The 27365-nt window shown below is 40.4% G+C and overlaps 2 protein-coding genes and 1 long non-coding RNA gene across 4 annotated transcripts; 1 reads left to right on the top strand and 2 right to left on the bottom strand.

The window, feature by feature from the left end:
* The first annotated feature begins 656 nt into the window (after positions 1 to 656).
* On the top strand, positions 657 to 12055 carry mov10a (Mov10 RISC complex RNA helicase a). Of its 2 annotated transcripts, XM_041032934.1 has the most exons (22): positions 657 to 798; positions 918 to 1023; positions 1133 to 1317; positions 3287 to 3528; positions 3637 to 3883; positions 4139 to 4279; positions 4391 to 4553; positions 5261 to 5412; positions 5508 to 5678; positions 6286 to 6433; positions 6922 to 7083; positions 7507 to 7610; positions 7742 to 7839; positions 8800 to 8898; positions 9086 to 9194; positions 9304 to 9421; positions 10037 to 10228; positions 10331 to 10402; positions 10587 to 10712; positions 10799 to 10887; positions 11207 to 11325; positions 11512 to 12055. In XM_041032934.1, exons 1-22 carry the CDS (start codon positions 677 to 679, stop codon positions 11574 to 11576), a joined length of 3030 nt encoding a protein of 1009 aa, XP_040888868.1. In that variant the 5' UTR covers positions 657 to 676; the 3' UTR covers positions 11577 to 12055. The 2 variants fall into 2 exon arrangements, with proteins under 2 accessions (XP_040888868.1, XP_040888869.1); XM_041032935.1 differs by lacking the exon at positions 11512 to 12055 and having other exon boundaries at positions 11207 to 11330.
* LOC121178670 lies at positions 1316 to 4454 on the bottom strand. Its single transcript, XR_005893816.1, has 3 exons — positions 4349 to 4454; positions 2130 to 2284; positions 1316 to 2020 (listed from the first exon to the last, which is right to left on the bottom strand). It is a non-coding gene; the product is annotated as an uncharacterized LOC121178670 (long non-coding RNA).
* A 141-nt stretch (positions 12056 to 12196) lies between the features above and the next one.
* On the bottom strand, positions 12197 to 26785 carry rhoca (ras homolog family member Ca). The gene is made up of 5 exons (XM_041032946.1): positions 26634 to 26785; positions 19365 to 19522; positions 17215 to 17335; positions 16674 to 16804; positions 12197 to 15441 (listed from the first exon to the last, which is right to left on the bottom strand). Exons 2-5 carry the CDS (start codon positions 19518 to 19520, stop codon positions 15268 to 15270), a joined length of 582 nt encoding a protein of 193 aa, XP_040888880.1. The 5' UTR covers positions 19521 to 19522; positions 26634 to 26785; the 3' UTR covers positions 12197 to 15267.
* Positions 26786 to 27365: the final 580 nt, after the last annotated feature.

A 27365-nucleotide genomic window follows, 5' to 3' on the forward strand; every position in this document is an offset into this window, starting at 1 on the left:
CAATAATGAATCGTTAAATGCAGTTACGTGTATTTTAACATTTTACAAAGTATTATAATTAATTTTAAATCGACGGAAGCATTGGCCTTTTTACACGGGAACGCCTGTGTACCTGCGCTGGCTGTCATTATGTAATAACAACAGTCTAGGGAGTGTCAACAACAGCATGTCCGAGGGAGCTGGTGAATTTGTCATATGACGGGCAGGGAAACGCAGACTTCGGCCCTTTGTAAGGTGGACAAAGAGACAAGACTTCGCGCTAAAGTTGTTCGCTTCGACCAGGTATTTTTATTTTGTCACTGAGGTGTTTTCGTTTCCCTTGTGTGAAACACTCAGAGACGCTCCCCGGCTGTGACCGTTGGAGAGCGTCCATCAGGCAGAGTTTTGCGCAGAGCCGTGCGAAATAATTGATCTACAAGTCATTGCTGTGGTGTTGCAACCGAAAAAATGAATGAGAAATCAACGCCCGCGCTAAAGTTCAACTCCCGTACGCCGTGAATGTGCGTAAAAGTCGCGCAAGATACGTGAAATATGGAAATGCCCTCACCGCCGGAGCGCACTCACACAAAACAGGCACATTAATACTTCAGTAAATTGGGGGCAATAGCTAGTCACCAGATGAACTTCCTCATTTCAGCCGACAGTCAGTAACAGCAGCGGCCTGTAACACGTCAACATGCCGTCGCTCATAGACTCGCTTGAGTCCGGACTGGACTTCATTGAATTTCTGGGAAACCGAATATCCAACTCCAGCAGAAAGGAACTTAGAGACATCTACAACTCTGAATTTAGGGGCAGGTAAGCTACAGAAAGTAAATAAATAAATAAATAAGTAAACAGGTGCCTGTGACATGCTTTTGCTTTTGTTAGACTGGGCTGTGTGTAACACTCTTCTCTATACTGTGTGCTGTTCCCAGAGAAGGAATAAGAGATCCCAACTTTTCCAGTGTTGTCAATGCTCTTCTGAAATTCAACAAAGTCTATATAAGACATGGGAAAATCTATATAAATGGCAGACCTCAGGTAAGAAATGCAGCTACTGGGAGGGTTGCTGGACTTGTTTTGTTTTTTTTACTGCTACAGTAAATAAACGACATGAGGAAGCATCGTTTTATTTTTGTCCCTGCTGTAGGTTCGAGTGTACTGTGACCAGTGGAGGAGGCCAAGGGCCCCTCAGCCACACAGTCCCAGCTCTGGCCCTCAGAATACAGCTGAGACACCTGCACCTTCCTCTGTCCCCTCGACCCCCGTGACCCCTGTACTGACCCCCAAGAAAAAGCTGGCCACAGAAATCCTTCGCAAGTTAAAGGTGAACAGGTAAAGTATATTTGAGTATAAGCCATGTAGGATTCTGATATACAGAATGCCAACAATTTAAATTTAATTTTGATAACTGAATAAACATCTTGGTCACTTTCTAAGCAAAAATGTCAAACATTGGCTGTTTCCAGTTTCTCAAATGTGAGGATCTGATGCTTTTCTTTGTCGTACATGATAGTAAACTGAATACCTTTGGACTTTGAAAAAAAAATATAGAGAGGCTACTTTGTGCAGTGAGAGGTTATAGCAAGCATTTTTCAACATTTTCTCACATTTAATACACAAAATTTAGAATTAGTTAATCAAGAAAATAATCAGCAGATTAATCATTAATGAAATACTTAGCCACAAAAAATATTATATATCAAGTGAGGGATTTTAGTAAGTTGGGTCAAGTCAAGTAGATTTTTTCTGACAAACTATCCATAAAATATTAGAATACATTTTATTTCTCCAGGGCCATTGTGCAACAATAACAATACATAAACTCTGTACCAAGCACTAGATAAACCATACAAAGTGAACATGGAGGTTTGTTGTCTGGCTAGTTCAGTTATGGTGAATGTTTGCAGGAAACAGGCTGTTGAGCCTGACTGCATCAAAGAAGAAGCTGTACCCTCAGAGATGTTGCGGCACCATCTGCCAGATGGCAGAGGAGTGAAGAGTCTATGAGAGGGGTGGGAGGGGTGCTTTCATCATTCTGGAGGATTTTAAAGATGCAGTGTTAATGATTAGTTGGTTAACACTTCAAGAAGATTAAAACATTCCAGTTGGCTCAGGCCTCACTGGTGTGTATGTTCTCCCCATACCTGTGTGGGTTTCCTCAGGTGCCAAAGACATCCAGGAGTGAATCTGAGTATGAAGTATCCCTGTTTGCCTGTATGTGATAGCCCTGTCATAGACTGGTGACTTCCCCCACCTTTAGTCTAATGCCAGCAGGGACAGGTAGCAGTACCGCAGGATCCTGCAAAGGATAAAAAGGTGTACATTAGGGCTGCAACTAACGATTATTTTCATTATCAGTTAATCTGCAGATTTTTTTCTTGATTAATCAGTTAAGTGTTTGGTCTATAAAACTTGAAAAATATTGTGATAAGAGCCCATTTCTAAAATCCTAGTGTGATGTCTTCAGATAACCTGTTTTCTCCTACCAGCAGTCCAAAACCAAAGATTGTCAATTTGTTATCTTATAAGACAAGAAAAGGCAGCTAATTTCACATTTGAGAAGTTGGCAACAACAAATGTTTGTCATTTTTGCATAAGTCTTACATGGTTAATCAAGTATCAAAACAGTTGCTGATTAATTTTCTGTTGATTGACGAACCTATTAACTGACTAATTTTTGCCGCTCTAGTGTAGATAATGGATGAATGGATGGATGTCTACGATAAGAATTCTCTGTGGAGGGGAACAAAACCCTGATGAGGCTTTCTGAGGCTGAGCTGGTCCAAAGTCATCTGGGCTCATTATTTCCCCTAATTGTCCTCGTTGTGAAGTATTTTATAAAATAAATCATTAATGTCATCAGTTGTCGGTTTTGTCCTAAAGCAAGGAAGAATAAGGTAGATCACTCAGTAATATCAAAAAAATTAATTGACTAAAACCCTTGAGGCAAAGAAGTTTTAAGTGGGATCCAAATTGAATTCCGAACAGCAGATAGCTTCACGATAAGAAATGACTTCTATGGCAGTCTTGCCATAATTTCACAGTTGACAGAGAGAAAAGGGGAAAGAAAGGGGGAGAAGTGAGGACTTACATAGGTCCCTGCTCAGACTTCATGTGGGAAAGTGACAAGTACATGGTTTGTATGTCATTTTGCAATATTTTTATATCATGTTGGCTTACAGTTGTTAATTTTGCAGCCTGATCATGCCCCCCCCCCCCTCTCTCTCTCTCTCTCTCTCTCTCTCTCTCTCTCTCTCTCTCTCTTTTTCTCTCTTTCACTCTCTTTCCCTCCGTCTCACAGGAAAAAGCTGATAGCCGACAAGGGGGGCATTGAGATCACCTCAGACCCCGCGGCGAGCGGTGGAAAGGTTCAGTTCACTGTGGATCGTCTTAGAGAGTTGTTCGTTGTCAGGTTCCACATTGCAAACAAGGGCACGAACTGCATCCACTTCACCTACTACACTGCCCTGCACAGGATACGCTGTTTCACTCTGAAGGATGAGAGAAGAGTGACCAGAGCCTGTCCCCTGTTCCTCTGTCCTGGTGAGACAACTCTGTTCTGTTTTAAACTGACCGAAAAAAAAACATACTGCAGAGGTAATTAATACTTACAAATCGCCCCGTGGCTTCTTTCTTTCTTTCTTTCTACAGGAGAAAGCTATGAAGTCGTGGTTCAGTACATCCTTAATCATTATGGATATTTCCCTGCCACAATGTACTTTGAGTTCTGCCCAGATCTTCCCGGATCTGTACCCTTCTGCATTGTGCGTGAGATGGAAGCTGCTGCCAGGACCCCGCTGGCTGTGGAGCTGGGGCCTGTGGCTCCATACAAACCATTTCAGGTGGTCACATACAAACCAGTCGAAACCGTGGTAGTGGAGGGAGTGCCTCCTGAGAAGTAAGTTATTAAAAATTTATTGTAAACCAGTCTAAATCTCACAATAGAAAAGAATGTAAATGCGACAGACTCCCCAGCAGCAGGAAATTTACTTTTACAGGCTTCAATTCAAATATTTCATTTGGGAGTTGGTTGAAGCAGTTTTCTTCACTTGTAATTGAAATTGATCCACAAACTGACCCAGAACGGTCACTGAAATTGTGCTCTTTTCATGCTGATTCCAGTCATGATACATTTGTGTTTTGTTCTCTGCAGTTGTGTCGTGCAGCCTCTAAGGACAACTGTGAAATTAGGAGACTACAAGTACCCTCATTACCTAAAGGAACTGGCTAAACACAGGATGGAGGACTCAGAGTACCTCTCTCCAACTGCCAGACAGAAACTTGCATCAGTGAAGTGAGAGAATGAACTAATACATTACAGTTAACCATGCCTTTGTCAGGTTAAGTATTTTATATAAATCACCTCCTCTTAAACACACTGTCTGTGTCTGTGCTTTATGTCCAGGAGCCTCCTCAAATGTCCTCTAAAGATGAAGAACTACTCTCATCGATTTCACCTCCTGCTACACCTGGAAGAGATACAGATGGAGGTGGATATCAGGAAGTATGACCTCCAGAATCAAACCATGACTCAAGACCAAAGCAGCAGAAAACTGCTCACACTCAGAGTAAGGAAATCTTAATTGAAGTACATTGCCCTAACTTTGTTTTTAAAAAAAAAACAGAAATAAAAAATTCTGTGATCTAAAAGACCTTGGACCTCATGCAAGAACAATTTCATAGTTTTGTCATAAAATTCTCTTACCTTTTTCCGTGAGGCTTGTTTGTACAATTGTCAGACTTACCAAACTCTTTTGTAAATCGCTTATTTCAGATTGATGAACATCACCTGTTCATGAGGAGGCGGGTGTGTGTGAGATTTTATCATTAGCATAATCAACACTGATAAAATTTCCATGTGAGGCCGTCTGTTCTGCCTCATTTGCGGTAAAGTTTCATTTACAAAAGTGTCATACAAGAGAAACAATGAAGAATTTCGCACTACTTCACACACTACTAGTACGACAGATCTGGACGTCTCATGAACTTCATTCCTAAGTGGAAATATAAAGTATGAGAAAATTGGTGACTGCCACAAATTCTCTTAAATCGCTTAATAGCAGATCATTTTTAGACTGGTTTTTGCATGAGGCCCATTATCTTGTTTCTTTGCTTCCTTTGAATGACATTTTTTATTCTGCTGATGTACAATAACTTAGCATATTCTATATGTTGTAGTTGGCCTCTGAAAGCTTGCTGATGATGTACTGTAAGCTCTGTGTTGGAAACTATTACACAGAGCAGAAAGAAGACCAACATTGATATTCTTCAACAGGTTCCTGGTGTAGCTGAGAATCGGCCATCTGTACTTCGAGGAGACTGTCTGAGGGTGTCCAAAACTGAGGACAGGGTCCAGCCAATCACTGTGTACACCGGATATGTTCACAGAGTAGAGCTGGATAGTGTGAAGCTGGGCTTCTCAAAAAGGTAAGAGCTGGACTACAGATACTTGTCTTCATCAAACTCTGAAAAAAAGAAAACCTAACCCACATGTTCGTCTCACTTTCTTGTGCCTCTTTCAGGTTGTTGCAGACATTTATCAGCAATATGAAGTTTAATGTGGAGTTTACTCTCAACCGGTTTCCCTTGAAGCTGCAGCATCGGGCGTTGGACTTGGCAGCAAAACATCAGCTTGGAGAGGTGCTGTTCCCATCTGGTGCAGCGGTGACTAATCTGTCCATGCCTAAACTCAGGTCTGGTACCTATACACAATTAAAAAAAATAAAAAAACATGCATACACAACACAAAAAACACTCATGCATGTAGTGTTACCTACAAATACACAAGCCTAACCACCTTAAAGCAGTGTATCTCATCCACCTGTAGTACAGAGAAGATTAAACTGTCTGGCATTACAGATAAGACAATATGAAGTCCAAAAGATGAGTGTGTCTACTCAGCAGCCTTCGCCTCAGTTTACCCTGAGCACTCATCCACCATATCGTACTAACAGGAGGGGATACAGATCTTTGGTTTAATGCCATAAACTCGCCTTGAGTGGATGTGGTAAAATATGGGGGATTATGTCAGCTGAGGTCTTGCATGCAAAGCCTTGTTTTCTGGAACACATACCAGGCAAAGTTCACTGTTATCTGCTCAGACTTGATTGTTAGAAACTTGTGTTCCTTTATCTTTTACTCAGCTACAGAGGCACAAGTTTTCATTTAAACATTCAAAATGTTTTACTCTGCTCAGCTGATCAGTTTCAGCCCTATTCATAGCCTCTGCCTCACATTTAAATTTTGAAAATTTCACCAGAGTGCAAAAGTATAAAAATCCATTGTCACATTACTCCACAGGATGTTTAACCGTCAGCTGGAAGACAACCCAGAGCAACATGCTGCCGTCCAGCGCATTGTAGCTGGATCATCTAAACCTGCTCCTCATCTTGTGTTTGGGCCTCCTGGAACTGGAAAGACAATCACTCTGGTTGAAGCTATGAATCAGGTATATGGTATTTGTAGGTGTTATAAAGCCTTGAATTCACTTCCCTGAAAAAAAGGCCTTAGAGAGGATTAAAAAAATCTTAAATTTAATTTAATCATTGCTAATTTACAACTTATCACGTTATTTCATAACGAGACACACATAAAACTGGGGCTAAATTTGGTAAATGTATTGAATAAGATAAATAACACATTGTGGACTACACAACTGCTTCCATAAAACTGGATGTGTCGACTGATGCCGACTTTAAACATGGAGGTAATATTCGGCTGTAATGGGCCTATAAGATTAACTCATAGTGTGTAAAATAGACAATGTGTGATCATTCCACTGCAGTCATAACTGGCCCGAGCAGTTTCAGTAATGTTCAAATGTGTTTTTAATATTCATGAACTAAATGATTGCTTCCAAGAAATTGCTACTTAAAACATTATTGTTCATATGTCAACTAATTATTATGAGTAATGAATTCCTCCTTGCATTGTCAGGTCAGCAGGGCAGATCCATCAGCCCACATCCTCGCCTGTGCACCTTCAAACAGTGCGTGTGACTTACTCTGCGAGAGACTGATGGTACACATGGATCCTTATCAGGTTTATCGCGTGTACGCCAGCAGCCGAGACCCAAGCAGTGTCCCGAAGCACCTACAGGTGAGCATCAGCTGCCTTTTTTTAGAAATTGAAAGCAAAGATATTTACATGTCAAAGTAACTCAAGCAAGTATTCTTCCAACTTAACAAGATTCCTTGTAATCATAGTGATCATAATCAGTGAGTTTACCAGGTAGGGATTACCAGGTGAGATCTCAGTGACTGATTATGTTTGTTTGCTGATCCCGATGTTCGTTTCTAGAGCAACAGGTAAAAAACAAAAATGTGTTACAGTCAAAGACATTGTTGTTAAACCTTTGCTTGTTTACTAAAACCCTTTTGGGGACAAAGTTGTGGATCATGAACAGCTGAAAGAGTCTGAGATGTATGGAAAATTAGTTACATTTGTTTTTACAAACTTGAAGTTGACCTTTGAATGTTGAAGTTTATTTTTCTTACATGTCACATCTTTTGGCTCCTCCAGAAATACTGTAACTGGGATCAGAGACAGGATGGCTTTGTATTTCCAGAGAAGGAAATTCTGATGAAATACACAATCATAGTTACAACTATGGTCACAGCTGGCAGGTAAGAGCTGTTTGCTTATGATTATTTTTCTCTGAAGCAAAAGACACATTGACATTATTCTTTGCATCATGAGTCATGTCGCACTATCGCATTACTGTTGTAAAACTTGTGCTGTGTGTTTCTTTTTTTAGACTTGTGTCTGGAGGAATCCCAATCGGTCATTTCACTCATGTGTTTGTGGATGAAGGAGGCCAGGCAGTGGAGCCAGAGTGTGTCATAGCTATTGCAGGTAAACGCTGAATAACTGGATTATCAGAACACTACAATAATGAAACAATCTTCAAAGTCAAACATCCTGTCCCCCTTTTTTGATCATTTAAAAGCAGAGACATATTTTAAAGATTCATGCCAGAAAATTGATCTGTAATGCATAAGTTCTCAGGCATTCCAGGTCTAATTTTGATAAAATAAAAAGGACAGCCTAGTGTCTACAAATCTTATTGGCTTAACGGTGCAATAAAATGAAAGGTCAAGATTTCACACTTAATTAAATGATGAATAATGTCTCCGACTTTGCCAAGTCTAATATAAAAACACAGCGAGAATAATAAAAAGAAACGTTTTTCCCTGATCATTCCAGGGGGCACTAGAAATAGTCTTGATTTCTGTTGCAGTGTAACCAACAGACAGTACTCTCTCAGAACAAAGTCTTGTGATGGTTGACTCTGTCTACAGGGGCTGTGAAACACTGAACAGACTATACACAACTTGATTTTACTTGCACTCCTCCTGTCTCTTCTCTGAAAAGGCACAACCTCTTGGTTGCTGCCAGCACTTGTGACTGGTGCAGTTCAGCAGTTAAAAAGGACATGTGAAAAACTAGCCATGTGAGGAATGTGGAGGACAGAATTTGGGTTTGTGGATTTGTCCATTTTCACATCTTAGCGAACCTTGCCGCTGGCTGTGGAATTCATGTGTGGCTATTGGATTGGTGATTTAAAAAAGTTTTGGGGAAGTGGGGAAGTGCGGACCACTCTTGCAGACACTAGAAAGTTTGAAACAGCACTTCTCAGAGAGCATAAGTTCACCATAAGTCAGTTTGGCTTGCCTCAGATTTGTAAGATACACCCACCTCTTCTTTCAGTTAATGGGGATTTTTGTGATTAAGGTTCAAAATTTCAACAAAAACTGTGACTGAAGCCGATATATCTTGTTACTCATTGGGAAACATGTTGACCTTGTGTCCCAGGTTTGCTCAATCCAGAGAAGGGTCAGTTGGTGCTGGCAGGGGATCCCAAGCAGCTAGGACCAATCATTCGATCTCCTCTCGCATTGCATTATGGACTCGGTGAGACAAGCACGATTATATTACTTTGTCTAGATGTATTTCATTGTACCACGTGACAGTACTTAATATTTAAGATGCAATGTTTTTAATTATAAATTCGCAAGCTCTTCAAATATTCCTGCTTCTGTTTTTTTTTCTGTCTCAGTTTGGTCACATGATTCATTGATGTTGTTTTAATGACCTTCAGGGCTTTCTCTGCTGGAGAGGCTGATGAGACATAACGCTTTATATCAGAAAAGTACAGACTCCGGACACTTTGACACGCGCTTTGTCACCAAACTGCTGCGTAACTACAGGTGCGTCACTCAGTTTCCACTCCTATTATGCTTGTTAGAGTTGCTTATTGAGGATAATGCAGTTTTGATTAAAGCTCTTCAGCTTTCTTCTTTTCTCCTTCTTAATCAGGTCTCATGCTGCCATTCTGAAAATCCCCAATGAGCTGTTCTATGAGAATGAACTACAAGTGTTTGCTGACCAATGGGACCGTGAAGCTTACTGCAACTGGGAGTACCTCCCCAAAAAAGTACGGCTGCAGGGACATTTTGTTTTTTCTTTTCTCAGAAATTCAGAAATTATCTGAATACCTATATCATCCTGATACACAACAAATTCTGAACAGTGCGTTAAAATGTCTGTACACATTTGTGACCAACTATAGTTTATTTATATAAACTCCAGTACTTTTACATGTCAAAGTCAGTTTACTAGTCGTTGTAAGATTGAAGGTTTTTGCAGTTTGACTTATACCAGGGACTAAAAATCAGGATATCTCTGCCTCTGCTGCAACAATTTTGACCATATTTTTTGTTAATTTGTCTATCAAAAGTCCCCCAACTCTATGGAAGTGCAGTACTGAATCACACAAGTGCCCATTTAATTATAACTAGTGTCAAATGGCATCAGCACTCATTATGTAAATGAATCGATGACTAACCAGCTTTAGACTGGCACAGGGAGCAAGGCAAAAATCATTAGGACAAATTAGATCTCATTAGGGAAAAGAAATCTAATCTGGAAAACATCTGATTTTGGAGACAAAAACCTGCAAAAAAGAATTGATAGAAAAAATAATCAAATCTCTCATTAGGATAAGAGGGAAAAGCTGTTCAAATAACTGCCCACTGTCACATCACTACAGGGTTTCCCAGTGATCTTCCACGGCGTGATGGGGAAAGACGAGAGAGAGGCCAACAGTCCGTCTTTCTTTAATGTGTCTGAGATTGAAGTTCTGGTCGACTACCTCACCAAGCTGATGGAAACACAAGGAAGGAAGGGTCTCCCCAAACTTTCTGCAAAAGACATCGGCATAATCGCCCCCTACAGGAAACAAGTGAGCCTGCGGGTTGTTCGTTTGTATTTTAGAAATGTCGAGGGAGAGTTTGTAAGAAAGAGTTTTAAGCAGTCATTGGTAACGTGGTTACTTTTCTAACAGGTTGAGAAAATCCAAAAAGCCCTGAAGTCTGTCTCAGCACTGAGTCGATGGACTGATCTTAAAGAGCTCAAGGTTAGAAATGCTGCTATAAATACAACACACAATATGAGTGAATCATAATTAAAGAAATGATTGATGTTTGTGTTCATTCAAGTCTGTATTTTCAAAATATGCTTTGCATTTTTATCCATTTTTAAATATTAAGAAAAATCTCTTTCCTAAACCGGCTGAACCCAATTTCTCTTTCTCATGTCAGGTGGGGTCTGTGGAGGAGTTTCAGGGACAAGAGAGGAAGATCATCATGATTTCTACTGTCCGCAGCAGCATCAACTATGTCAAGATGGACAAAGACTTCAACATTGGATTCTTGTCAAATGAAAAGGTCTGTTGCGTTCTTACCTCACCATATAACGTGGCATTGAAACCAGTATCATTTCTATTTTTTTATATTTGTGTATCTCTCTGCAGAGGTTCAATGTGGCCGTGACAAGAGCCAGGTCTCTGCTGATTGTTGTGGGAAACCCTGTGATCCTCAACAAGGACCCCACCTGGGAGAAGTGAGTCAAAGCTGGCAACAGGAGATGTTTTAGCAGTGTTAGGAGAAAGTTACTGAAACAAGAGTGTCAGCTGTAGATACTGAGTTAAGAGTCTTGTATTGAAATGTGATGTAATTTCTTGACATTGGAAATGGTACTTGACAAAACAATTTCACCAGGGTTAATGTTAAGTAGCTGTTCTGGATGTTTGATTGTATCACAGCTTTCCGCGGTAGATTAATTTTTTTCAGTTGTCACTTAGTTTTAGATGTCTAGATTTTATTTTTTAAAATCACTTAACAGACTTTTCGCTCCTTAATTTGTGGTTTTTCATTTCCAGGTTCATCAGCTACTGTGTGAAAGAGAAGGGTTACACAGGATTTGACCTGAAAGATGCAGAAGGCGAAGATGATGTTGTGTCGAAGCTGGCAACCCTGAAAATCAGTGTGGATTCTGAAAGTTAGTGCCTCTACAAGCTCACTGAAACTGGCACAAATTCAATCCTGTGTGTGCCTGGATTGTAACTAGCTACATATGAAATAGTAAAAAGCTGTACATTTATTCAGGCTAATATCAGCTGCACAATCAATTAAACTTTCTGTCTGTGAGAAACTAAACTTTTATGTCTTTCTGCATTTGTCTCAGGTGCTGTTGTAGAGGAGAGCGCCCTCCAGCAGTATGTGGACCCAGAATGGAAAAATGAGCACTAAAATCTCATTTAGACAACCAACAAAAACTATTTGCAGTGAAATCCTCAAAAGACTATTAGATTAAAGAACATTAACTATTTCATTTTTCATTTCTTTGAGCTTTAAACACGACATTGGCATCTATTATTTAAGAATGTATCCTTTTTATGAACCTTTTTAAGAGCAATTTGCATATTTTGGTGCAATGAACATTGCTCTGTTGTTTGTTGACAGTTCTAAAGTAAACCAGTGAATCTTTGGTTTTTGACTTTTCACTTTGTCTCCTCAGTGCCTTTAAATAAAGCTGCAGCTTACAGCAATTTCAATCACCTTGAACATTGTTGCACACAAGCAGTTCATTTTTGGGGTTAGAAAATAAAGAGCAGACCATTAAATCTCTCAGGAATTCATCGCTGTCTTCCTGCTGTTTGCACAGAACAAGTGTGTCTTTTTTTAGCTATTTTTTTCCCTTTCTGATAGCAGTGAAAGACCGAAGAAATAAATTGTTTAAGAACCATATTGTACTTAATTCATGACTAACCTTCCCTTTAATTAATCATCACCGTTAATGGCATCATATGCAGGAAACTATATTTGATGTGTTAGTTTTCTTCAAGAACTGACCAAGACTGGCAAGTCAGTCTTGTCTCAAAAATAGTTTATTAACAATGTTCATGTTCACTTCAGATCAAACATTCACTACAACACTTTTCTGTTTACAAAGCATTATTACAATGAGCTTTTATATAAATCTGGATCCTTGTATAATTTCAAATACTTCCAGAGAAAGAAAGAAAAAGTTACACAACACTGAGCAGAAGCTGTTCCCAAAGACGTGTGCTGCTTGTCTGTGCGTGTGTGAGTGTGTGTGTGCATAAAGACCCATGGTTTTTCTCATGCATACATCAACATCAAAAGGACAACTTTTGATATAGCGCAACATTATCTACATACACGTTAACAGCAGTATAGTACATGCTCTTTGTGATATGTTCAACACTAGACCCTCTGCTGCTCTAAGGGAATGCTTTCATCATCAAGTTTTTCGACTATCTCCGCCGACCTCTAATTCCCACGAGTTCCTTGGCATTGAGCTTGTTGAGACCCGTGAACATCACGCCACGACTATGAGACGCATAACTCAAGGCTTTTGTTTTCACTGATCAAAATCCTTAGTTGTAAGGATCTGAATCTGTTTGACTTTGCCTTATTAGTGTGCTATTTGTTGTCCACAATAATGCGAAAAGTCCAGAGTTAAAACATAGCATCCACCCTATAAAGATTTGAGGTAACATTAATATGGTGCTTGTGTGTGATTGTAATCAATGCCCCCCTCTCCTCTTCCTCCTCAGAAATAAAAAAATAAAATTCACATCTACACCTCAGCTGAGCCGTGGAAAGCACAACTAGTTAAAGTTGTAGCTCCTCCACTGGATCACTCAGTTAAAGCATGTGTGCTCGGCCAGTAGAGGGTATAAAGTTGCATTACAGATGGCATTACATTATAATAGATACAGACTTTGCCAGCTGGTAGGTTTGGTGCCCATCCTGGCATAATAAGGAGGTTTCATGCAACATCAAAGATATTGTTTTGCCACACACATTTCAACACCCACCCTCCTCTTTACTGACAGCAACATGCAACCAAGGGACATGTACAGTACATGAATGAGCAACAGAGGCAGAGAAAAGGAATGCAGTGAGGAGTCTGTGCCTGAGGACAGTCGCTGGGCCTTTCAAGGGTTGTATATCAAGCCATCGTATTTTCAGGTCAAGTTAACAATCAAGTATTTTGAGAGGACATGGGAGAAAAAAAACTGTGACCAGTGGACGGTCGCTGACATGTCTCCAAAAGCTGGAACAAGTACAACTCAGTGTAAACACTCGACGATCTCCTGCTCCTTTGACTAATGACATGAAATATCAAATGCTTCTTTTGCCAGGAAACTTAAGATCAAGACCAACATCAATCAAGATAAAGACATACCAATAAGCCCGATTTCAATCTTGCCATATTTGAATTATGAAAACTAACTACTTGGCAACAATAACCGACTCTAAAACATCAAAGAGCATTTCTATGGCTACAGACAGATGCTTTCCCAGTGATGTAGATGAAATATGTAATGTTACTAGTTTTGTGAATTTCCCATGATTCACTCTTGACAAAAAACTGCATGACGTAAATTGGCGTAATCAAGCTTATCTGCCCTAATGAAGATGAGACTGCATTTATAGATAAAATCTTAATTTTTATGTTGTGACAGCATAGATTTTAGCAAACTAATGACACAATTTGCTATTGTTTTTTTTCCAGATACAGTCTTTGTGAAATATATGAGAAACGTCACTCTTGACTTTGTCAGTCAGTATCAGGTTGGAATAGTGCAGCTGGTCTATCTGGTCTGGGAGTCTGGGAGAGAACAACCAAAGGCACACCAGAACAGAGAAAGGCACCGGGGGAAAAACAAACTCCTCACACACAACTCAGCTCCTCTAAAACATGTAAAGAATGTCGTCCTTCTAGAAACTTAGAAACTTCCGCACGTAACAGGCTAACAGCTCTAACAAGACATCATTTCTAAGACTGGGCTAAACCATCCAACAAACAGATTCCTTCAGCGGGTGTGACCGCCTCATTTGAATTGTAGCAGAGGAAGAGCTGAACTCAGTCACTCGCAACAAACAAACAAGGGAGGTTTCACCAGGCCTTGGACTTCATGTGATTTCTGTTTCAGCTGTGTCATCTCCCTGTTGGTCCTAACAGCTATTGTGCATAGTTGAGTCATATTGGCTTGTGTCTCAATTGGCCAGTTCTCACCCGCCCCCCATCTAGCTCCACTGCACAGAACAGTGACAGTTATGAGGGATAAATGTGAATAATCAGATCTTACTCTCATAAAGATTGGGAAGCTCACTACTTTGTTGACCGTTATCACATTACAGAGACAGCTACCTTCTTTATCCTCGGTGTGAGTGGACTGGAAATGGAGAATGTTGAGGGAACGCTGACAAAAATGACACAAGCAACCATTTGTTGTCAACAGCACTGAAAGCCTTAGTTATGGCTTTGCTCAGGTTTCACAATGACAACACTGTGTAAAATGAGCTACAGTACAATGGAGAGGCCCTCAGCGGAAATGTTAGCTAGCTGACAAACATGAGACGTAGATGGTGGTGTACAAAAAAAAAAAAAAAAGGCACTAGCTCTTATGGTCAGAAGATATCAACTTCCATTCTCTATCACAACTGATAAAATGATAAACAGAACAGAGACTAATGGGACAGTCTGGACTGTTTGGACAAGACCGTATTTGTGACCATATTTGTGAGGTCTTTATACAAGCTAAGAAGACTGCTGCTCGGCCGAGCTCATGAGGAATATTGCATACAAATATGTGCATCTATCACTGCCTCGTTACATTACAAATATAAAGAAAAAACAAGTAGGAAAACATTCTATGTGTAAAGACAGATTTCAGAAAAAAAAGAAAAATCAACAAGGAACTTTAAACATCAATTTCTAACCACGGTTGTAATATAGACAAAGTCCATTTCCTGTATTAGGTGTGTTTATGTTCGATTCATCTGCTTGCCTGTTATCATGAAATGCGAGATACAGTACAAAGATGCCATTTGGTAAAAGGTCAGTCCTTTTCATGTGTGTTTTTTTTCTCCTATTGGTCAGCTGATATTGTGGCGTGTGAACTTCTCACAACAGATTGCAGCCACTTCTCTTCTTGCGCTTGCGGACCTGCAGCGCTGCTCTAGTGGCCATTTCGAACACTTCCCGCACACCGTCCTTGGTCTTGGCAGAGCACTCCAAGTAGCCAAAAGCACTGATCCTGCCGGCCATGTCTCTGCCTTCCTCTGTTTTCACAGGCTCCTGTGTGTTTAGATCAGCGACTGTTAGGGACTGTATGACGATTATTAGTAGTGGGGAGCGGGCGTTCAAAAAAGATGGAGGATTGCTGAAGGGAGGAGGGTCTTCATTTGTTGGAAGAGTGGAGGAGGGTCTTGTATATTTAGTGAAGCACTGTAACTAAGTGCAATTTTGACTTAGTCGTATTTTACTTCAGTATTTTACATTTTATAGACTATTTAAAGAGAAAATAATTGGCAGATTAATCAGTGATGACCCTTAAACAACAGAGCTGTGAACGTACTGTTGAGTCCCTGTCCACACCACAGTAATTTTTGTCCAGTCCCTTCTAAAAACCAAATAAGCTGAATTGTTTTTATGTCTATCTACACCATCTTGAAATAACAACTTTGTCAAACAGAAGAAAGCTTGGAATCAGAGTCTCAAGCAGACTACTTAATGAACCCAACCAGTATCATCATAGCTTGAACATGTCGAGCCAACAATGTCTGCGTGACCATGTAAATCTAAAACACTTGAACTGATGACTTTGGGTTACTCTTTGTCATATGGTTCCTGATTTCTACAGAAAGGAAAAGCTGACAGTGGCGTCTGAAAGAGCTGGAGAGCTTTGTCAACATGTTGCTATTATCAGCTGGACCTGGAGACAGACAGAGAATGGGCCATAGTGGCACGATGTGCCATTCTGTGACATGGTAAACCAGTATGTTGCTCTCATTGTAGTATGACTGAAAGGCCAGTAACAGCCTTTTCAGAGCACATTAGGAAGACAACCTTCTAAAAAAAAAAAAAGCCACAAAAATGTCTTTTAAAGTGGAGACTGTAAGAGATGCCATTTCATTTAATGTTCTATTAAAACAATCAGTTTTCTTTTGATTTTAATTTTAAATTAATTTTAGTAAACTGATTTACATCTTTGATGATACATATTTTAATTTATGTTTGCACTTTATTTTCCTAATGTTGACATTCTGCTTTTCTATATTGCAATTTCACTATTTTTATTTCTGTCTGCTCTTTATCTACATCTATTGTATGTCTTACAGATAAAATTGACTTGCATGATTTACAACAAGTAAGTAAAATTTAAAGGTCATGAGTATGAGCATTAATATTTCAGAAGGAACCTCACAATCCTGCACATTTTCTCAGGCCTTTGGTGCCTGAGTATGGAACAGGTACTTGTTCCTGATTACCCCAGCCTAAAGTTCATTGACCTTCAGAGGCTTTCGTACCTGCTTCATCTTGGCCAGCTCTCTCCGTGTGTGCTCATCATTCCTCAGGTCCTTCTTGTTCCCCACCAGGATGATTGGAACATTGGGACAGAAGTGCTTCACCTCAGGCGTCCACTTCTCAGGGATATTTTCTGTCCCGGGAGAGACGAGAAGTAAGCTGAAATGCTCAAGAGAGAGGGCTACTATAAAAAGGGACGGGCGGTGCAGAGTCGCTGCGCAGTGACAACACTTCTCATGATGGATTGCTCTGCAGACTGCTCGAGGCAAAGATGTTTTTAGCTGCACTAATCCTACTTCCCATCAAGTCCATTAAGGCATTTAACAAACAGCTTGCTTAGCTGATATGAACTGCCTTGATTCTGTGAAGAATGCTACAGTGGTGTTGTTTTTTTTTGTCATACGGTTTTGTCAACTCTTACGGGCTTGTCAGCTTTCTGTCCTGCTGCCGTCTTAACCAGGTTTATCTAATTTAGACGTTTAAATAAAGGTTTTACAAATACAACATTTTAAAATAGGCTGCTGTATGTCAGCAGCAGCTCACCTAAACTGTCAGGGCTGTCGATGGAGAAACACATGAGGATGACATCTGTGTCGGGGTAGGAGAGAGGCCTCAACCTGTCGTAGTCCTCTTGGCCTGCAGTATCCCACAGTGCCAACTCCACCTGGGACAACACAAATGAAACACTTTGTAATATGTACTGCAAATGAAGGTGGATTCATTTTGGTTTTGGAATTCTCCTTTTACTTGTAATTATCTCCATGAGTCATTCATCTGTCACTTTGAAGACAGCTTTGTAATAGTACCCTGTCTTAAGGGCTGAAATTAAAAATTACCTGTCGTCCCACAACTGATGTAATGTTGCTCACTGTTCTGCATGAGTACACAGACATTTAACCCGTCACGGCATCATCTGTGATTAAGTTTCTTTTCTTATACACTGAGAGCCGTGACTATTTGGAAGATGACGTATGAATCTCCAGGCAGTAATTTTCCCAAAGGCCAATACTTTAAACACCAGGAAGTAAACAATGTTTAGATCACTTAACCTCGGTACATTTTTCTCCTCTGGCCATACGTACCTTACATTTTGATCATAACTTGATTTGTAGGTGAGAAATTCAGTGTGCAGATATTTGCTTCTCATCACCACTGTCGCTCCGGCCATAATCAGAGCTTCATATGTCTGTTGTGTTATCAGTATTGTGGAAATGAACTTAGGGACTGGCCTCATCCCATCACACCACTGATTAATTCAATTAGGGAAAGTGGGAGATTAGCGAGCATCAAACCGGATACCTTCTGTCCCTGTACGGGTATTAGCAGCCAATTTTCACTCGACTCCGCTCCTGAGCTGACTCACTGTGTTCAGGGGAAAAAAAAACTTTTGCAAAGTTTTTAAATACTGGAACTACTGCATGACAATAGATTCTGGTATGCCCACAGAGAGCACAAGCATCAGTCAACCGTCCCAAAATAGACGTTTGCAGAGGCAGAGGGTGGGAGGTGGCTGTACACTGTTGAGACTGCATGAGCAACCGGAGCAGTTATGTTCCCACTGGACTTGTTGTAAAGCTGCAGACTTTGGGGAGGAAAAGAAAGAGGGGAAAAAACAGCTATTTTTAGAATCTGTCCAATTCTCTGAAGGTGAGAGAGACAGAATGTTTTTTTTTACCCTAGAGGGGGGTGAAAACTCAAATTTAGGGGCTGAGATCACAAATCTAATCCAGCAGGTTGTGTAACAGTCTAATTCTTACGGGACAGCCATCCTCTAGTGAGCTGGAGGGAGGATAACTAAAGACGCAGACAGTCATATCTTTATCAAAATGGTCCCTTTCTAGACCGATGTCCATCTTGAAACCCTAAGTTTATATTTCCTGTCCAGAACACAACAGTTAATCCCTCCTTGCATGCTCCCATCTAAGGGCGACCAGGACAGGAAATGAGAGAGGTTTATCAGGGACGAGGAGGAGGAGGGTCCTGAGGGAAGACGGGGGGTTGCCAGGAGATATCTCTGCTCCCTGCCTGAACAGGAAACTGGGAAGTAGAGTCATTTCCTGTTTTGCCCAGTGGTGATTCTGCAGCAGTGGTCAGTTCAAGAGAACAAAACCCTTTGACATAAGACATCTGCGGCTCAGACTCAATGCTCACTGGCAACTCCCCATGACTCAAATTCAAGACATCACACACCATCATGAGTAAGACTTCCATGTAGTTGGTTTAAAACCTCTGGCTGTGCCCAGAAAAGTCCCTATGTATTATATAATGCACTTTATCTACCCTCTACCATTTTTATACAGAATTTTGAGTGAAGTGCTCAGACTTCGGTATTTTATCTGTTAACTTCTGGTTTGCACCTGACAAGCAAAGAGGTTTATAATATACTGTACAGTGTGAAGGACAAGAAAACAAGAAACTTTCCTCAACAGCAGCACAAGTGTCAATTCAGAATGTGTGGTAATGAAGGAATTTCTTCATCCAAAAAAAGAGTGATAAGTGGAGATAAGTGGACTTATTTGGTTACACAAGTGCATATAGTCCAGACATAGGCTTCTTATTATATTATCAATAAAATATAAATTATGTTTAGTTGGGTGAAAGGTTGTGTTTTAAGTCATATTTATAAATGAGCCTCAAGACCAGCAAAGCAAAAATCAGCAGGTTTGGTGACCATCAGCTTCAAATGTACAAACCTGCTTTCCGTCAACCTCGATATCAGCGATGTAGTTCTCAAACACTGTTGGGACGTAGACTTCAGGAAACTGGTCTTTACTGAAAACAATTAGGAGACATGTTTTTCCGCAAGCTCCATCCCCAACAATCACCAGCTTCTTCCGAATGGCTGCCATCTCTGTTGGGAAACAAGAAAAACATCTTTACAAGAATTTATCACAAGCGGACATTCATAAAAAGAAAGACGGTGGAATGTCAAACTTATAAGCAGTACCACAAAAGGAAAAATCTACTTTTTTTTGACGTTAAGGGAGATTTCACCTGTCATTATGAACAAATGGGCCAAGCATAACTGACACACTTTGTCATGTGTTGGTGTATTCTACACTACAGAGATTTAAATAAGTTGCATAGCTCGGAGGATCACAAGAAAAATCAAGAACACAATGTTGTACATAAACTTTTTCTACTCATGCTGTGTGGCTCCAAAGCAACTATTCTGACATCTCTGACTGACAATACTGCATCACGTTACACCTAAGGGAGTGTTCTCTGTGATCTGCATGCCGTCACAGACAACTGCAGTCACAGACCTTGAGTCCCTAGTGCCAAGTCTAGACTACAAAGGTACAGGAAGGACAGAGGAGGAGGAGGAGGAGGAAGATCGTGGAAAGGGGAGGGGTGTTGAGACAAGCTGGGACATGAAGGAATGCACTATCAGGCTCCTACTCCGCCCTGTTTGTCTCCCTCTGCAACGCGTGGGGAAAAGATAAGTGTCCAGGAAATCAGGCCAGCTGGTGAGGTACTTGGTGTCTGAATGCACACAAAACACTGCTCTGCTTTTGATCTCTGCATATGATTCTTCAGGTTCTTCAGGAATATTTTGATAGTAGCATAATATCATAATTATCTCAAAATTAACTTGCATTAAATGAACAAGAGCTAGGCCTGCCAGCCCATCTGTTGTGCCAGTATTAAGGTGAAATTGCTTACATGGGGTTTAGAACAGTTGTGTACATGTTCTAGTGCAAAAAAAAACAAAAAAAAAACATGCAAGCATTTTCCACCAATACAAAATTACATCAGACAAATATGGATACAAATATTTTTGTCCACAAGATTAAAATGTTCCAACCTTCAGGCCTGAAATAGTTTTGCTGGTTTCGTGTGCATAAAATACAGTGAACCAAAAGAAAAAATCTGCAATAACCCCAGAGTAAAGGACTAGTTTAGCTGGAGCAGGCTGAGTGGGGATGAGTTAGCAATGCTGCTGATGGATGAGGTGGAGCGCTGCTGCCTGGGAGCAGCTGTGCATATAGTCATTTGGCTCCTCACCTCATTCACTTTCTGCCAGACAGCCTTGACAGCAATCCTCTTCACGAGGGCACCCACTTATCAGAGGGAATTCATCTTTTAGAGCTGTGGGCAAAACACTTGAGCTGAGTCTGCCCCAATGCCCATTTTTAATCTCTGCTTGGAAGCACTGCAACACCAGTCCTTTCAGTAAGTATCATCAGCCCACAAAAAATCTTCACAAATAAAGTTTGAAGTTATTAGTCAAACTATTGGTGGTTTAGTACCACTAAAATGACATAAAAATAAATGGGTTGAATTGCAAAGTGAGCAAAGAAACCCTGGAAAGAGTAAAAAGGAAAAGAAGTACGCAAGAGAGGAAATTATTACCCAGTCGTATTTCCATGAGTATTAAGACTTGGCATAACCAGTAGCCGTACTGGAAATTTTGGGTGTGTTTGCCTGTTTGACAGTTTTACTCACATTGTGGTTACTTTCTCCTTCTTGCAAAAATAATGATCATGGTTTAATTATGTTTTCTGCCTTTTGCCCAGAGGGCTACTCCTTCTGGTGCCATGTACTGTCTTACAGCAGCTGAGGTTTTACCAAGAGGTAACAAAGTCCTGCGTTTGAATTTAGGGACACTGCAGCAAATAGTGGTAGTGTGCTAACTCTTTAAATTTCAACATTTTTATAATGTACTGAAAATCGACTGAACGCAATGTAAATGACAACCAAAATGATCATCCACTCCAGCTGCAGCTGCTATGCTATGCAAATGCTTTCAATGAAATTCAATGAAAAAAACAAAAACAAAAAAACAGAATATTTAATGAGAACAAATGCTGCTTCTACTATGCTTCTTCTGATGGGTTTGATGCTGGAATGAATATTGAATCCAGAGAAACTGCAAAGTATCTTGTGCTTTCCAGAGAGTGCCAACTCGACCAGAGGTGGCCTGAACTAGATGATGGGTTCAAAGCCAAACAAGTGGGAGACAGCAGCGATGCAGACTCAGAGGTTCACCCTGTGAAACAAAACAATCCGCTTCCTGTTCTGTGAAGCTTGGGAGGAGCTTTTGGCTGCAGTTCTGTTTGGACAGGCCTCGGCCGAGCCGGGACACAGAGTGGGCTGCCAGAGGCAACGCAGTACATGCAGGCACGCACGCATGCTTACACATATATGGACATATATGTGGTCCTTCTCTTACCAAAACACAACAACAGCTTGTCCTCGGTGGCAGAGATATTGGGAGCCGATGAAAGAACATCTTGACATATTGGCAAAGGGAAATTCTGCATGAAATTGTCCCATATAGTTACAAACCGTGCCGAATACTCCAGCTACCCATGACTGATACCCTCACTTCAGGTGCTAATGGATACTAATGACCGCAACAACTGAGGAGGAAGTTTAGGTGGCTGCCAGCAGAGAATGATTTCACGAGTGTTGTCATCCTGATCCAAACTGCTCATCATGATTCAGCTGGAAAAAAACCCATATCATTCATCCTCTCCACAATCAAAACATGTAAATGGGAAGCACTTATATGTAACCAACCAGTATGAGCTTGCTCACCTTGCTCACCCCCCACACACACACTATTCAATGAAAGCAAAGGTGTCACTGAGAAATTAATCAAACTAATGGTGACAAAAGCAGAAACAGTTCAACAAGATTCTGTCGGCTCCACATAAACATCACTCAGTTCAGGGTCCAGACATTTTCATTTACCTACCACTGTGACTCTACACAACACAACCGAGATTTATCCAGTGGTGCAGGGAGATATTCATAAACATATTCATTAAGCCTTCCATCATGCTGAGGTTGACGGAAGACCATCTGTAACTGTGAGACAGGGGAACAGTGTGTTACACACAGGCTGACACATCAAAGAGACACGCTATAAGCAAAACAAAATAACACTGAATAATACTGAACTGACTGAACTGTACTTAACTGGTCTTCTAGCCGAGGTTCTATTTATTGTGATAAAAGCCAACATTTTACAATTAATTACTGCACTAAGTTTCAACAAAAGCCTGATAACAAATATGAAACTTAATACAGTGATATGAGCCTTTTTCTACTGATGATCTATTTGTATTTGGCACATGACCCTTTCAAATTAGAACAGTGTAAGGCGTTCAGACCAAGTTTAGCTCTGTGTGAGAATAACGAAGCACTTTCTTTCATTTGAATGGGGCCAGCGAATGTAGAGTGAACTGGCAAAAAACAGTGTGCGTTACGGCAAAAATTTGTTTTGTTACATTGCAGTTGTCAGCTGATATTATTAGGATTTGTTTGTTTGTTTTATATCATCACAAATTTAATTTTCAACTGTTGGTCAACAAAATAAGTGAATTGAGGATATCAAACCTGTGATCCAGGAAACTGCAACAGCCATTTTTCACAATTTTTGGGTGTTTTATTGACTAAACAATTAGTCAAGACTAATTCATAATAGAAGTAGCAGTTAACTGCAGACCAAAACTTAGCAGAGATGAAGAAAGTGTGGAAGCCTCAGCAGTACACATGAGTGTTGCTAGAAAAACTGTGAAGTCAATGCTCTCAGACACTGGAAAACACACATAGAAACTTGATCCAAAGAAAACAAGAAGAGTCATTAAAATGCATAGTAAACCAAAGCACCATTACTTCCTACAACTATTTGAGCAATGCCCCGGGTTAATGAACACACAACCTCTCTCTTTCTCTAAGGAGGTTTCCTGAGGCTTAGGGGCCAACAGGAGTTATGCAACAAGCTGAGCAGAGTTAGCACAGAACAGAGCGTGACCCTGACCAATGAGGTAAGAGCTGCCTTTCAATCCTCACATGAGTTTAATATCAACAGCAATGCTGAACATACAGATATCCACCCATAAGAGTCCTGTTGTTTCTGACATAATGATGACGATGACTTTTTTGTTCCAAGGTTCTGCAAACAAGCAAACATATCACAGGAAATGAGTCCGAGCGGGATTGTTTTGCTCGTCTAACAGGCTTCCCAGCAATGCACCTCTTGTTTTGATACTGGACTCAGAAAGCATAGAGTTACAGATCAGCTGACATCAATATTGAAAAGTTATTCCCTGGGTTTTTTTTGTGTTACTACTACACACAGGAGTTGTCAAGGACCTCAGTCAAACTCTGGCTGTAGACAGAGGTTTCATAACTAACAAAGCAATAAAAGAAAGGCTGGATTTTGACTTTTTGTCAGTTTGACAAAGAAACATTCACCCAGAGATTACAAGTCTAGCCTGAATCCCTATGGAGCAACACAAAACTTGTTTTACTAGAGAGTAAAATGACTTTTAATATACTTCTGAGACAGAAAATGCCCTCCAGCATCTTTAGCACAATTTGTTTTTTTCCAATTCTTTTTAACAAGACACACAAGCTTACATGCTGCTGTTTTGCAAAAAAAAGAAAGAAAGAAACCCTTACATCTGAAGGCTTGCAAGAATTTGCCTCACCTCTACAAGTCTGTCTGAGAAATGGGCCAAAGTTCATAAACAGGCAGAGGCTGTGGCTGAGACAGAGCAGAGAGTCAGTGACACCAGCTGTCTATACCTCATTTCCCCGAATGTAAAGACTTCTTATCTGGCTAAATCTGACAGCAGGCAACAGACAACAGATCACGTGCAAAACCAGACAGTTGGTGACAAACCAAAAACTAATCTAACAAGAAAGCCTCAGGCTGATTCGCATCAAGCATTTATGGATACAGTGTAGAGATTCTTGAGTGTAGTAAGCTGTGGACTCAAGTGCATAAAACTGAAATGTGAGTGCTGAGCTCTCTCACACAACAGCAAGAATATACACAGCAGTTCAGGTGAGCTTCTTGCATTCTTTGGGCGTATGTTACAAACACACGAGCTCCTTAGTCTCACTGAGTCATGGTTTACTGGTACACCCATGGAAATGATCAAATGTCCCAACAGTGAGCCAGCCCATGAAATACTACCAGGTATGGTTTTAATAAGGCTTCTTGAGGACAATGATCTATTTATCCATGCAAAGAAAATCACAATGATAATTTTTTTTAGAACTTTTTTGAACTAACTATAAAAATAACTTTATCATTTTTATATGATTTTTTTGTTAAAGGAATAGTTCAACATTTTGGGAAATACACTTACATGCTTTCTTTTAGATGATAAGTTCAATATCAGTCTCATGTCTTTATGGTAAATATGCAGCCAGTTAGCTTAGCTTAGCATTTAGAAGCCTACGCTGACTTCCTGGTAACCTCACAATAACAAGACTCCAGGAAGTCATTGGTCCCAGACAAGAAATAGTCTGGCACATAAGTTCCCAAAAAACGTGTCACCTGTGTCCAGTCTTTTTAGTAAGCTACACTGTCTCCTGGCTATAGCTTCATATTTACAATTCAGAAATAACAGTGGTGTCATTGTTGTCATCTACCTCTCAACAAGAAAGCAAATAAGCATATTCCCCAAAGTGTCAAACTGTTCCTTTAAGTTCAGGTGGTTACTGCATCTTCAACACTGTGGCACGGTCTATCAGAAGAATCTCATTTTCATTTCAGTCACTTTAAAAAAATGAATGACCTACAGCCTGGTCACCTTCACGGCTTCTGTCAAGCAAAAGCTAAATACACTACAGGAAGACACTCACAGATCCTCCTGCTCTTACAGCTTACTGAGAGGAAGCAGGGCAAGATGACAGACTTTAGTCAGCTGGTGGCAACCAGAGCGTGATGAGCAAACTCATAAGCAGAGGCAGAGGATACACCACATGGCAAGGAGAGAACTGACACCTCATGACTCACTCGAAAACAGACAAAAAGGGCTGACTGGCTAGCCGAGAGGACTCCAACAGATTTACTTCGGGCTGAAAGCACAAGGTCCATTCACTAGGGCTACGACTAATGATTATTTTCATCGCTGATTAATCTGCCAATTATTTTCTCAATTAGTTGTTTAGTCATTTGGTCTGCAACATCAGAAAATAGTGAAAATGACCATTACCATTCCCCAGACGTGCTCAAAAAGCTTGTTTTGTTTGATCAGCAGGACAAAGCCCAGTGTTTTTAATTATTTAGGTAACGCTCCAAGCAAAAACGTGAAACAATCAGTATAAAGTCAGAAAATGATCAAGAATGCCCATCACTATTTCCCACAGCCCATTTTGCCATCTTCGTATTTCTTGCTTTCTCCAATCAACTGTCCAAAACGCAAAGACACACAATGTATGTTGATGATAAAACAGAGAAAAGCAGCAAATACTCATTTAAGTTGTAACCTGTGAATATTTGACATTTTCCTTAATAAATGACCTCAGGAACACATTTTGCAAGACTGCCACTATTTAGATTTTTCCAATAAACCTGAACATATTTAGGACAATGATCACGATATAATCTGATGTGAATCTTAAGATATGAATGAGACTTTCCCACTTAAATCTACATTAAAAGTCCTGAATTAGCGCTCAGTTCACATCTTTCTCTAACAGAATCAAGCCAACTTCAGCCCAAATGACTCTGCTGTGTTCTCAAATTTCATCCTCCACATGTTTTTGTTGTGTTTGTAAATCATTGTTGGCAGTTCAAACAACGCCCCACAAGAAATGGGAGTCTTAATAATGAGGAAATTAAGAGTTCCCAGGAATAGAAATGTCTCATTAAGAGATTTGCCATGCGGAGTTGCTTATTGAGGTCGCAGCAGTTGGACAGACTGTGGGCTTCATACCAACAGGATCTGATCTGCTGCTTTGACTTTGAAACTACCAACCGTGAAGCTATCAACAGTTGTACAGAAACACACCCTGCCAACTACAACCACACGGGATGTACTTCGTTATAGTCGCCGCACCGTCAAGAGATTAAACTGTTACCTGAGCAGGAAAAAAGGCGAATGTTGGTGCGCGGACCAGCCACCACCTTGTTCTCTCGCCGAAATAAGTGAGCTATAATTAGTGCCAAATAAGAATATTCAGTCAAACTGCAGTCTCTGCTCTATAATTACCTGTCGTCAGCCAGATGAGAGTTTTTTTTAAAATAAATATTAATCCCCGCTTGCGCTTTCTTCTTGATCGTGACACACACACATACACACACAAACAGACACTCACTTCTTGCTGCAGTATTCGCTAATTTTACAGAGAGGGTGCTGGAAACCGGGGCAGGCGAGCAAGATCCTCCCACCGACACCAGCGACAACCAGCTCCAGGCTTACAGGCTAGTACTTCTGTTTAGGACTTTCAAAATAAAAGACGCAGGCGTGCCCTTAAAACAGAAGTGTGGTACTGTTCCATAGTTCTCTTGTTGTCATCAAATCCAACAACCAGCCATATATCAGCCAGGCTCTAAATATGCTCTGACTTGCCTACCATGTTTGTGGTTCTCTGCCCTAAATGGTTAATATAAAACAAAACAACAACAACAACAAAAAAGACTAAATATTTGACTGAAAAACATAGAATAACACCAGCCTTATCCCTCTTGTCAACTTGGCCTGTGCTTCTTTGGGCTATAGGCGGGAAACAATATTACATTCAGGTCATGCAAACTCTACACAAACATATCCTGGTCCAGAAATTAAACAACACACTCTAGAACTAATTTCAACTTTTTTAAATCTACTATTATCTATCAGAGAACATTCTGTAAGTGTTTTGTCAGTGAAAAAAAAACTGAAAATGATGAGCCTTACACGTGGTGTGTTAATGCCACTTAATATGAAAATTAATCAGCACTT

The sequence above is a fragment of the Toxotes jaculatrix genome, chromosome 3, assembly GCF_017976425.1.
Source record: "Toxotes jaculatrix isolate fToxJac2 chromosome 3, fToxJac2.pri, whole genome shotgun sequence".
Classification (NCBI taxonomy): domain Eukaryota; kingdom Metazoa; phylum Chordata; class Actinopteri; family Toxotidae; genus Toxotes; species Toxotes jaculatrix.

Bases quoted from the DNA above. Each gene is read 5' to 3' on its own strand.
- mov10a (XM_041032934.1), top strand. From the start codon at position 677: ATGCCGTCGCTCATAGACTCGCTTGAGTCCGGACTGGACTTCATTGAA. The intron at 9,195-9,303 runs GTGCGTCACTCA...CTTCTTAATCAG, and splicing joins AAACTGCTGCGTAACTACAG to GTCTCATGCTGCCATTCTGA. The intron at 10,403-10,586 runs GTTAGAAATGCT...TTCTCATGTCAG, and splicing joins CTGATCTTAAAGAGCTCAAG to GTGGGGTCTGTGGAGGAGTT.
- rhoca (XM_041032946.1), bottom strand. From the start codon at position 19,520: ATGGCAGCCATTCGGAAGAAGCTGGTGATTGTTGGGGATGGAGCTTGC. The intron at 16,805-17,214 runs GTGAGCTGCTGC...CTCCCGGGACAG, and splicing joins CGACAGCCCTGACAGTTTAG to AAAATATCCCTGAGAAGTGG. The intron at 15,442-16,673 runs GTACGAAAGCCT...CTAAACACACAG, and splicing joins AGCTGGCCAAGATGAAGCAG to GAGCCTGTGAAAACAGAGGA.